Source organism: Coregonus clupeaformis, chromosome 5, assembly GCF_020615455.1.
Source record: "Coregonus clupeaformis isolate EN_2021a chromosome 5, ASM2061545v1, whole genome shotgun sequence".
NCBI lineage: Eukaryota > Metazoa > Chordata > Actinopteri > Salmoniformes > Salmonidae > Coregonus > Coregonus clupeaformis.
The window spans coordinates 605,507-618,323 of record NC_059196.1 but is presented as its reverse complement, the minus strand read 5'-3'; the positions used below and the strand labels follow the sequence as shown (position 1 = coordinate 618,323).

The following is a 12,817-nucleotide window of genomic DNA, read 5'->3' as shown; positions in this document are numbered from 1 at the left end:
CCACATCATCCCCCTCTCCTCGGTCATCAATAATTTGGGTGTGAAATTCGTCCCTGCTCTCTCCTTCAATGCCCACATTAGTCAAGTTTGTAAAACGCCATTCTTTCAGCTGAAGAACATCTCCCGCCTAAGACCCTCTCTCACCACATCTGATGCAGAAAAACTAATCCATGCATTCATTTTCTCCAGAATTGATTATGGGAATGCAGTACTTGGGGGCCTGCCTACAAATTCAATGAATCAATTACAGCTCATCCAAAACAGTGCTGCAAGGATTCTGACACCAACAAAAAAGTATTTGCGGATCTCCATTGGCTACCTGTTCCTCAAAGAATTGACTTTAACATTCTCCTCCTTGTCTGAAAAAACGTAAATGGCATCTGACCCACCTACCTGTCAGACCTACTCTCCCCCATGAACCTCCACGCCCCCTACGTTCAAGCCACGCTAAACTCCTCCATGCCCCCAGGACCAGGCTCCGCACAATGGGGGACCGTGCCTTTTCCTCCCACGCACCATGCCTATGGAACTCCCTCCCCGATAATCTCAAGGCTGTTCAGACTGTTGGGGCTTTTAAAGCAGGCCTTAAGACTCATCTCTATCAGCTGGCCTACCCTTCTCCTAGACTTTGATTGTTGCTTTCATGGTATGGTTAGATATACAGTGCATTCAGAAAGTTTTCAGTCACCTTGACTTTTTCCACATTTTGTTATGTTACAGCCTTATTCTAAAATTGATTAAATTAATTGTTTTCTTAATCATCAATCTACACACCAATTTATTAATAATAAAAAACATCACATTTACATAAGTATTCAGACCCTTTACTCAGTACTTTGTTGAAGCACCTTTGGCAGTGATTACAGCCTTGAGTCTTCTTGGGTATGACGCTACAAGCTTGGCGCACCTGTATTTGGGGAGTTTCTCCCATTCTTCTCTGCAAATCCTCTCAAGCTCTGTCAGGTTGGATAGGAAGCGTTGCTGCCTAGCTATTTTCAGGTCTCTGCATAGATGTTAGGTCGGGTTCAAGTCCGGGCTCTGATTGGGCCACTCAAGGACATTCAGAGACTTGTCCCGAAGCCACTCCTGCGTTGTCTTGGCTGTGTGCTTAGGGTCATTGTCCTGTTGGAAGGTGAACCTTCGCCCCAGTCTGAGGTCCTGAGCGCTCTGGAACAGGTTTTCATCAAGGATCTCTCTGTACTTTGCTCCGTTCATCTTTCCCTCGATCCTGACTAGTCTCCCAGTCCCTGCTGCAGAAAAACATCCCCACAGCATGATGCTGCCACCACCATGCTTCACCGTAGGGATGGTGCAATGTTTCCTCCAGACGTGACGCTTGGCATTCAGGCCAAAGAGTTAGATCTTGTTTTCATCAGACCAGGGAATCTTGTTTCTCATGGTCTGAGAGTCTTTAGGTGCCTTTTGGCAAACTCCAAGCAGGCTGTCATGTGCCTTTTACTGAGGAGTGGCTTCCGTCTGGCCAATTTACCAAAAAGGCCTGATTTGGTGGAGTGCTGCAGAGATGGTTGTCCTTCTGGAAGGTTCTCCCATCTCCAAAGAGGAAATCTAGAGCTCTGTCAGAGTGACCATCGAGTTCTTGGTCACCTCCCTGACCAAGGCCCTTCTCCCCCGATTGCACAGTTTGGCCGGGCGGCCAGCTCTAGGAAGAGTCTTGGTGGTTCCAAACTTCTTCCATTTAAGAATGATGGAGGTCACTGTGTTCTTGGGGACCTTCAATGCTGCAGAAATGTTTTGGTACCCTTCCCCAGATCTGTGCCTTGATACAATCCTGTCTCGGAGCTCTACGGACAATTCTACGACATGCACTTTCAACTGTTGGACCTTTATATAAAAAGGTATGTGCCTTTCCAAATCATGTCCAATCAATTTAATTTACCACAGGTGGACTCCAATCAAGTTGTAGAAACATCTCAAGGATGATCAATGGAAACAGGATGCACCTGAGCAACATTTTGAGTCTCATAGCAAAGGGTCTGAATACTTATGTAAAAAAAAAATATATTTTTTTTATTTCACCTTTATTTAACCAGGTAAACCAGTTGAGAACAAGTTCTCATTTACAACTGCGACCTGGCCAAGATAAAGCAAAGCAGTGCGATAAAAACAACAACACAGAGTTACATATGGGGTAAAACAAAACAAAGTCAAAAATACAACAGAAATACATATAATATACAGTGTGTGCAAATTTAGCAAGTTATGGAGGTAAGGCAATAAAATAGGACATAGTGCAAAATAATTACAATTAGTATTAACACTGGATTATAGATGTGCAAGAGATGATGTGCAAATAGAGATACTGGGGTACAAATGAGCAAAATAAATAACAATATAGGGATGAGGTAGTTGGGCGGGCTAATTTCAGATGGGCTGTGTACAGGTGCAGTGATCGGTAAGGTGCTCTGACAACTGATGCTTAAAGTTAGTGAGGGAGATAAGTGTCTCCAGCTTCAGAGATTTTTGCAATTTGTTCCAGTCATTGGCAGCAGAGAACTGGAAGGAATTGCGGCCAAAGGAGGTGTTGGCTTTGGGGATGACCAGTGAGATATACCCGCTGGAACTGCAGACTACGGGTGGGTGTTGCTATGGTGACCAATGAGCTAAGATAAGGCGGGGATTTGCCTAGCAGTGATTTATAGATGGCCTGGAGCCAGTGGGTTTGGCGACGAATATGTAGTGAGGACCAGCCAACAAGAGCGTACAGGTCACAGTGGTGGGTATTATATGGGGCTTTGGAGACAAACGGATGGCACTGTGATAGACTACATCCAATTTGCTGAGTAGAGTGTTGGAGGCTATTTTGTAAATGACATCGCCGAAGTCAAGGATCGGTAGGATAGTCAGTTTTACGAGGGCATGTTTGGCAGCATGAGTGAAGGAGGCTTTGTTGCGAAATAGGAAACCGATTCTAGATTTAACTTTGGATTGGAGATTCTTAATGTGAGTCTGGAAGGAGAGTTTACAGTCTAACCAGACACCTAGATATTTGTAGTTGTCCACATACTCTAGGTCAGACCCATCGAGAGTAGTGATTCTAGTCGGGTGGGCGGGTGCGAGCAGCGTTCGGTTGAAGAGCATGCATTTAGTTTTACTAGTGTTCAAGAGCAGTTGGAGGCTACGGAAGGAGTGTTGTATGGAATTGAAGCTCGTTTGGAGGTTTGTTAACACAGTGTCCAATGAAGGGCCAGATGTATACAAAATGGTGTCGTCTGCGTAGAGGTGGATCTGAGAGTCACCAGCAGCAAGAGCGACGTCATTGATATACACAGAGAAAAGAGTCGGCCCAAGAATTGAACCCTGTGGCACCCCCATAGAGACTGCCATAGGTCCAGACAACAGGCCCTCCGATTTGACACATTGAACTCTATCTGAGAAGTAGTTGGTGAACCAGGCGAGGCAGTCATTTGAGAAACCAAGGCTATTTAGTCTGCCAATAAGAATGCGGTGGTTGAGAGTCGAAAGCCTTGGCCAGGTCAATGAAAACGGCTGCACAGTACTGTCTATTATCGATCGCGGTTATAATATCGTTTAGGACCTTGAGCGTGGCTGAAGTGCACCCATGACCAGCTCGAAACCGGATTGCATAGCGGAGAAGGTACGGTGGGATTCGAAATGGTCGGTGATCTGTTTGTTGACTTGGCTTTCAAAAACTTTTTGAAAGGCAGGGCAGGATGGATATGGGTCTGTAACAGTTTGGATCTAGAGTGTCACCCCCCTTTGAAGAGGGGGATGACCACGGCAGCTTTCCAATCTCTGGGGATCTCAGACGTTACGAAAGAGAGGTTAAACAGGCTAGTAATAGGGGTTGCGACAATTTCGACGGCTAGTTTTAGAAAGAAAGGGTCCAGATTGTCTAGCCCAGATGATTTGTAGGGGTCCAGATTTTGCAGCTCTTTTAGAACATCAGCTGTCTGGATTTGTGTGAAGGAGAAGCGGGGGGGGCATGGGCAAGTTGCAGCGGAGGGTGCAGAGCTGGTGGCCGGGTAGTGGTAGCCAGGTGGAAAGCATGGCCAGCCGTAGCAAAATGCTTGTTGAAATTCTCGATTATTGTAGATTTATCGGTGGTGATAGTGTTTCCTAGCCTCAGTGCAGTGGGCAGCTGGGAGGAAGTGCTCTTATTCCCCATGGACTTTACAGTGTCCCAAAACTTTTTGGAGTTAGTGCTACAGGATGCAAATTTCTGTTTGAAAAAGTTAGCCTTTGCTTTCCTAACTGCTTGTGTATATTGGTTCCTAACTTCCCTGAAAAGTTGCATATCGCGGGGGCTATTTGATGCTAGTGCAGTACGCCACAGGATGTTTTTGTGCTGGTCAAGGGCAGTCAAGTCTGAGGAGAACCAGGGGCTATATCTGTTCTTAGTTCTGTATTTTTGAATGGGGCATGTCTATTTAAGATTGAGAGGAAATTACTTTTAAAGAACAACCAGGCATCCTCTACTGACGGAATGAGATCTATATCCATCCAGGATACCTGGGCCAGGTCAATTAGGAAGGCCTGCTCGCTGAAGTGTTTTTGGGAGCGTTTGACAGTGATGAGGGGTGGTCGTTTGACCGCGGACCGTTACGGACGCAGGCAATAAGGCAGTGATCGCTGAGATCCTGGTTGAAGACAGTGGAGGTGTATTTAGAGGGTAAGTTAGTCAGGATGATATCTATGAGGGTACCCATGTTTACGGATTTAGGGTTATACCTGGTAGGTTCGTTGATAATTTGTGTGAGATTGAGGGCATCTAGTTTAGATTGTAGGATGGCCGGGGTGTTAAGCATATCCCAATTTAGGTCACCAAGCAGTACGAACTCTGAGGATAGATGGGGGGCAATCAATTCACATATGGTGTCCAGGGCACAGCTGGGGGCTGAGGGGGTCTGTAGCAAGCGGCAACAGTGAGAGATTTATTTCTGGAAAGGTGGATTTTTAGAAGTAGAAGCTCAAACTGTTTGGGCACAGACCTGGATAGTATGATGGAGCTCTGCAGGCTATCTCTACAGTAGATTGCAACTCCACCCCCTTTGGCAGTTCTATCTAGACGGAAAATGTTATAGTTGGGGATGGAAATTTCAGAATTTTTGGTGGCCTTCCTAAGCCAGGATTCAGACACTGCTAGAACATCAGGGTTGGCGGAGTGTGCTAACGCAGTGAATAACTCAAACTTAGGAAGGAGGCTTCTGATATTTATGTGCAGAAAACCAAGACTTTTACGGTTACAGAAGTCAACAAATGATAGCTCCTGGGGAGTAGGAGTGATACTGGGGGCTGCAGGGCCTGGGTTAGCCTCTACATCACCAGAGGAACAGAGGAGGACTAGAATAAGGATACGACTAAAGGCTTTAAGAACTGGTCTTCTAGTGCGTTGGGTACATAGAATAAAGGGGGCAGTTCTCCGGGCGTTGTAGAAAAGATTCAGGGCATTATGTACAGAAAATGATATGGAAGGATATGAGTACAGTTCAGGTAACCCTAAGCGTTGGGTAACAATGAAAGAGATAGCGTCATTGGAGGCATCGATTGAGCCGGTCTCGGCGTGTATGGGGGGTGGAACAAAGGAACTATATGAGGCAGTTTGAGAGGGACTAGGGGTTCTACAGTGACATTGTATAATAAGAACTAACCCAAACAGCAATAGGCAAGGCATAATTGACATGGGAGAGAGGCATAAAGCAGTCACGGGTGTTATTAGAGAGAGCTAAGACACAACTGGAAATAGCGATAACGTTTGGGCTAAGACTAAACAGAATAAACAGGACAGGGTACCGTGTAAAGGAACAGTCCAGCAGGCATCAGCTGTGCAGCTGAGTGATCATAAGGTCCAGTGAACAGCAATATGTGAGTCCGAGAGCAGTTCAAATTGGTGCTTCAGCACAGCTAGCAGGGAGCACAGTTGTAGTTTGCGTGTGCTAGCGGGCCGGGCTGGCAGATGGATCTTCGTGGTCGTCGCAACGGGAAGCCTGTTGAAATCACATCAGACTATTTCGTCGGCAAACCAGTCGTGTTGGATCGGCGGGGCTCAGTGTCAACACTAGGAGGTCCCGTCCGGTTGACAGAGAGGTAGATAGCCGGGAGATGGGCCTGAGGCTAGCTCAAGGCTAACTGGTGCTTGCTATAGGGCAATGGTAATCAGCCAACAACAGGTTGCAGCTAGCTAGCTGGTTGTGATGATCCGGCGCTAGGGTCCAGTGATTCCAGCAGAAAGTCCAATAAGCTCTGGGTCGATAGCACGCTGTGCAGACTGGCCGACGAATTGTCCAGGCTAGAGCTAGAGCTGGCTGGTGGATAGTGTAGGCCACGGACAGTGGTGAAAACGCTAACGTGACTAATAGCAGGTAGCCATTCAGATTGCGGCTACACTCGTTTCAGCTTACGGTTCTTGATGAAAGTTATAAGAAATAATAGAATCCTTTCCACGTTGGGTGAGGCGGGTTGCAGGAAAGTATATTTAGTTAAAGAATGAAAGTAAAAATTGAGAAATATATACAAAATAGACAAAAAAAACAAGAAACGGGATATTTACACAGGACGATGAAATAAAAGCGACCGCACTGCTACGCCATCTTTTTTGTTTTATATTTTTAATAAATTAGCACACATTTCTACAAAAACTGTTTTCGCTTTCTCATTATGGGGTACTGTGTGTAGATTGATGAGGAAATGTTGTTATTTAATCCATTTTAGAATAAGGCTGTAACTTAACAAAATGTGGAAAAAGTCAAAGGGGTCTGAATACTTTCCAAATGCACTGTACATATGTTTTTTTACTATTTATCTATTTTCTATTAAATTATATGCACTTTGAGATTATTGTTGTATAATGAAAAGCGCTTTACAAATGTAATTTATTATTATTATTATTATTATTATTATTATTATATTCCTGCCGCTGGGGATTTTGGGTACTCACCGCTCCTCCTTCCTGTCCCTGAGATGGAGGTTCTGATTGGGCCAGTTGCTGTGTGTCTCTGTGGGGACAAACATCACCATAAACAGGGGTTCCTAACTTTAACCTAACCCTGTCTAGCAGAAACTATGGTGGACTTACAGTAGACAATGTGGGTGAAAAAACACAGCATTTTAAATGGTCTTTACTCAGACTCTACAGTGACCTTGTCATTAAAAGCTGTTGCCTCTTACCCAGTGCCATGGTATCCTTCAGAGTGTAGTCCAACAGGAAAAGTTGAAGAGGAAGTGTCTGTGTGTGGGACAATGAGGATGTTGAGCAAAGGAACACAAATATCTGATTCATAGTAAAACTATTATGTGACTAAGCCAATCTATCTTCACTGCACTTCAGAGCATATATCTTCTAAATTGTGATAGCTGCCTCTAACTCTGTCAAACCATACACAGCGCCAAGCAGCACAGTCAGTCAGTTCACCTCTTTGTCCCCCAGAGGGCAGGCCTGCACTGTAAAAGCCAAAGCTATCAGCATGTAATATTACGGCTCTGCTAAAAGCTTGTCATAAGCTAGTGGCAGAAGACAACACATGTCATTGCAGCCATGCCCAAGGTGACCCCCCCCCCCCCCATGAACCCTCCCACAACATAGCATGAGTCATAGTAAGCCACAAAAGCAAAGCATCAACTCAGGCCACTTCCATCAGCATGGGGAGAGAGAGAACATGAAAAGGGCCCGGTACTGTACGAGTAGGGCGGGACTACAGGACACACAGGGAAGGAGCGGTGTTAACTCACCAGGGAAGAAAAACTGTTGTCTAGGTTGTAAATAACAGCCAGCTAAAGGACAAGAGGAGAAACCACCAGCAGAGGAAAACGGAGACGAGAGAGCGATATGATTGGGTTAGACAAGCCTAGACAAGCCACAAGCAGTTAAGGAGATGTTATAATAGGATATATTATATGATTAGTGGTAAAAGAGCAAATTAAGAGCGATTTAAGAATTTGAATATAATTAGAGGTGTGCTATTACTGGCTTAGGGTAGATTTGGAGTTTAGTGTTGTGAGAGGAACAGAGTAGGAATCTAGAGAGTGCTTGGGCCTGTAAGGGCCTGTCATTGTGAGGACCTGGGAAGTGGAAGCGGCTGTCTCGGGGCCCCTGGGGTCCGGGCGAGGGATTGGGGGGCGGTGTGGCGGTGACGCTGGGGGGGTTGCTCTGCTGGAAGGGGGGTGGGCGAGGAGGGCGTAGAGGAAGTGGTGGAGGAGGGGTTACTGCTGGAATCCATTTGGCTCAGCATGGGAGGGTAGTCCTGAAAGAGGGTTTTCAACAGAAAGGTTTCATAAATTAAGGTTCAGGACAAATTAGAGGTTCCATGTATGGTAACTTTACTATTAATACACATGCATACATGTATGCTGGGATAGGATAAAGTAATCCTTCTACCCCTCCCTTACCCCAACCCCAACCCCCCCGCAAAAAAAAAAAAAAAAACACACATTGTAAAGTGGTTATCCCACTGGCTATAAGGTGAATGCACCAATTTGTAAGTCGCTCTGGATAAGAGCGTCTGCTAAATGACGTAAATGTAGATGTATGCTAAAACACTTTTTTCTACCTTTTTGGTTAGCACCTTAGGTAAAGTGCCAAACTGGATTGGTAACTCTGCCGTACGGTCAATTTGATTATTGATATCGGACGGTACAGATTCTGCCCGGCGGATTTGCGGGACTGAAATATAAGGGAACAATTATTCAATCCTCCATTGACATTCTTGGGATGTATTGGGAAAAGGATAATTACACTGTGCATTTTTGTCATTTTGTATGCAAGAATAGACCAGGGCTTACATGGTAGAAAAGATATCCTGCAGGGAAGGGCTTCTTTGGTACATTTGTTATGGCACTTTAACCTGGAAGCAGAGGAGACAGTAGTTCGCAGAGGAGCAGAGACTGACTTGTGAACAAATAAAAGCGGAGATGTACAGTGCATTCGGAAAGTATTCAGACACCTTGACTTTTTCCACATTTTGATACGTTACAGTCTTATTCTAAAATGGATTAAATTGTTTTTTTCCCCTCAATCTACACACAATAGCCCATAATGCCAAAGCAAAAAACGTTTTTTAGAAAAACGGAAATAACACATTTACCTAAGTATTCAAACCCTTTACTCAGTACTTAGCTGAAACAGCTTTGGCAGCGATTACAGCCTCGAGTCTTCTTGGGTATGATGCTACAAGCTTAACACACCTGTATTTGGGGAGTTTCTCTCATTATTCTCTACAGCTCCTCTCAAGCTCTGTCAGGTTGGATGGGGAGCGTCATATTTTCAGGTCTCTCCAGAGATGTTCGATCGGGTTCAAGTCCAGGCTCTGGCTGGGCCACTCAAGGACATTCAGAGACTTGTCCCGAAGCCACTCCTGCGTTGTTTTGGCTGTGTGCTTAGGGTCATTGTTCTGTTGGAAGGTGAACCTTCGCCCCAGTCTGAGGTCCTGAGCGCTCTGGAGCAGGTTTTCATGAAGGATCTCTCTGTACTTTGCTCCATTCATCTTTCCCTCGATCCTGACTAGTCTCCCAGTCCCTGCCACTGAAAAGCATCCCCACAGCATGATGCTGCCACACCATGCTTCACCGTAGGGATGGTGCAAGGTTTCCTCCAGACGTGACGCTTGGCATTCAGGCCAAAGACTTTACTCTTGTTTTCATCAGACCAGAGAATCTTGTTTCTCATGTTCTGAGAGTCCTTTAGGTGCCTTTTGGCAAACTCCAAGCGGGCTGTCATGTGCCTTTTACTGAGGGAGTGGCTTCCGCCTGGCCACTCTACCAAAAAGGCCTGATTGGTGGAGTGCTGCAGAGATGGTTGTCCTTCTGGAAGGTTCTCCCATCTCTACAGAGGAACTCTGGAGCTCTGTCAGAGTGTCACCTCACTGACAAATTCATTCTCCCCCAATTGCTCAGTTTGGCCAGGAAGCCAGCTCTAGGAAGAGTCTTGGTGGTTCCAAACTTCTTCCATTTAAGAATGATGGAGGCCACTGTGTTCTTGGGGACCTTCAATGCTGCAGAAATGTTTTAGTACCCTTCCCCAGATCTGTGCCTCGACACAATCATGTGGCATGGCTTGGTATTTGCTCTGACATTCACTGTCAACTGTGGGACCTTATATAGACAGGTGTGTGCCTTTTCAATTCATGTCCAATCAATTGAATTTACCACAGGTGGACTCCAATCAAGTTGTAGAAACATCTCAAGGATGATCAATGGAAACAGGATGCACCTGAGCTCAATTTCGAGTCTCATAGCAAAGGGGCTGAATACTTATGTAAATAAGGTATTTCTGTTTTTTATTTTTTATAAATTTGCAAAAATGTATAAAAACCTGTTTTCGCTTTGTCATTATGGGGTATTGTGTGTAGATTGATGAGGAAAACATTTAATTTAATCTATTTTAGAATAAGGCTGTAACGTAACCAAATGTGGAAAAAGTCAAGTGGTCTGAATACTTTCCGAATGCACCGAAGGCTTCTTCTTACTTGCAGTGTTTGCACTTAACACCAAACATCATGTTCCTATGACACACCTGGCATGTCTGTGAGAGCCAGGATTTGGTTGAAAACCTTAGAAGGAGAGAGAGAAGCAAAACATTAATATATTTCACTTATATCACAACTTCTAATGTTGGAGTTGCCTACTGGGTAGTGGACAAACTAGAATGTTCCAGAGAAGTTTATGTGTTGGAATTCTGCCAGATCCCAAATGGTTTTCATTGGAATCTGGTATCTCTTTTCCCAAAACTTTTACGCAAGATCAAAATGAATAAATACACACTTTCCAGTCAGATTAACACTGGATCTAACTGAGTGTCTGCATAACTCAAATTCTAAGATTCTTGAGGCGCCATTCTCACCAGACCGATGCAAGAAATGTTTGGGGTCTGCGCCAAGGTAGAACGCTGAGCTCAAAACCGGGAATGTATTTTTTTTCACATACCCCACTAAGACCCATCGGGCCTCTAGAGCTTAAACAATATATACGTAAGCATGATGATGATGTGTCCTACCTGTGTGTTACAGAGAGGCCGATATCTCTCCTCATTATCTGTGGAGACCCCCGGTACAATGCCAGGTTATCTGGAAGGAAATGAGAGAGAGGGAGTGTGAGAGGAGCTAGACAGAAAAGGGAACAGAGGACAAGAGATAGGAAGAGGGAGGCGGGGGAAGAGAGAGAGAGAAACAAACAGTGGGAGACAGAAAGAGAGGAGAAAAGTGATGGAGTTCTAATTGATTATGAGGGAAACAGAAAGGGAGGAAAAGAGAGAGAGGGAAACGCAGAAAAGCAGAGTTCCCAGGTTCCACTGGGGCATCAGGACTCACGCTCCAGCAGCGTAGGGGTGCCTGGGAGGGTGTAGGGGGCGGTTGCCGGGCCAGGGGTGCGTGCAGAGTCTTCACACCCGTTCCCACTGCTACTGTTGATGTGCACGTTCAGGAGCAGCTTGTTCTTCTTCCCACCCCTGCAGAACAGAGAGAGGGTTAGCTGTGTGGGTCACTCAGAGAACAGACACATCATTCACACAGAAAGCAACTCATTCCATAGGTTTTGACTCAAACACCCACACTTGCGATGAAAATGGCCACTCATAATCAACAGAGAAAACACAAAATAGCTAGTTCAATCAACAAAGGAAAACAGCAAAATGGCTGCCATAATTAATTTCAGAAGAAAGAATAGAGAAACCCACTTGTTGTTGGGCACTGGCTCTTCAATGCGATTGGCCAGTTGTGACTCGTCGCTCTTGCTGCTTGTGAGGGTGATGTTGAAGGGGAGTTGCAGCAGCTTTCGGGAAAGGGGCGGGGGCGTACGTGGGGGGTGCTTGGTGCGTCTCTTGGAGGGAGGGGAATTGGACAGGAGCAGCGGCGAGGAGGGGAAAACGTCAGACATGTCGCCTGTGTAGACTTGATGCCCCTTATCGTCCACACTGGGTACAACAGTCACAGAGACAGAACGGGCATGGGTGTGGGGACTGAGGATGGAGCCACGGGGTAGTGTGGCGGGGGTGGAGGGGCGACGGTCCGGAGGAGGTAAAGTGTTACTGTCATGGCGGGGTGACTCTGATATCCAGGTTCCTGTGTCTTCCCTGACGTCCCCACCTAAAGCAGAGGTCAGAGGTTAGAGTTACAAACAGTACTCAACTACAGAGCACACAGCATCAATAAGCACAGTTATTAATGACAGAAAAAGAACATAATGGTGTGACTGACCTGTCTCAGTGGCACTCTTCAGGCAGGAGAGGGCAGCGGTGAGTCGAGAGCACTCCTCTGGGTTGGAGCCCAGCCGTCTCATGGTGTCCTGCACCTGACAACTGGACATCTGCAACAAAGCATCCAGGGACAGCTTCACTGGTACAGCCTGGAGAGAGAGAGGAGAGGAAGGGAGGATGGAAGGTGACCTGAAACAGATGGGAAGAAGACTGAGGCAGGGAGGTGTGTGTGCCAGAGATGAAGTAAAGAGAGAAGGGTGAGAGCGAGAGAAACGTGGGCAATGTGTGTGTGTGGTTGTCCCAGACAAGTTGCTATGACATTCTACACAGACGTGCTGTGACACACTATCAACCCAACCCTCAGACAGGACTGTGTCAACCCTGTGTCACTTCAGGGCAGGCAGGGAGTGGGGGACATTGTGTAAGATGTGACATTTGGTCACTCTGGAGGTTACTTGGTGGCTATTTCAAGTCCAATGAAAAAAACACTATCCTTAAAGGGATAGCTACACTGAACAAAAATATAAACGCAAAGACGGAGCTGCTCTTCCTCCCGGGGAAGGACTGCCCGTTCCATGATCTCGCCATCACGGTTGACAACTCCGTTGTGTCCTCTTCCCAGAGTGTGAAGAGCCTTGGCGTGACCCTGGACAA

At 45.9% G+C, this 12,817-nt stretch overlaps 1 protein-coding gene across 1 annotated transcript in view; it reads right to left on the bottom strand.

Moving 5' to 3' along the window:
• The window catches only part of LOC121558083 (kinase suppressor of Ras 1), a 46,231-nt gene that overhangs the window by 9,000 nt on the left and 24,414 nt on the right, over positions 1–12,817 (bottom strand). The window contains 11 exon segments of the mRNA XM_041871576.2: positions 6,917–6,974; positions 7,147–7,204; positions 8,038–8,129; positions 8,131–8,219; positions 8,526–8,638; positions 8,758–8,819; positions 10,440–10,523; positions 10,967–11,036; positions 11,280–11,416; positions 11,645–12,053; positions 12,165–12,312. Coding sequence (XP_041727510.2) covers positions 6,917–6,974; positions 7,147–7,204; positions 8,038–8,129; positions 8,131–8,219; positions 8,526–8,638; positions 8,758–8,819; positions 10,440–10,523; positions 10,967–11,036; positions 11,280–11,416; positions 11,645–12,053; positions 12,165–12,312 — 1,320 coding nt within the window.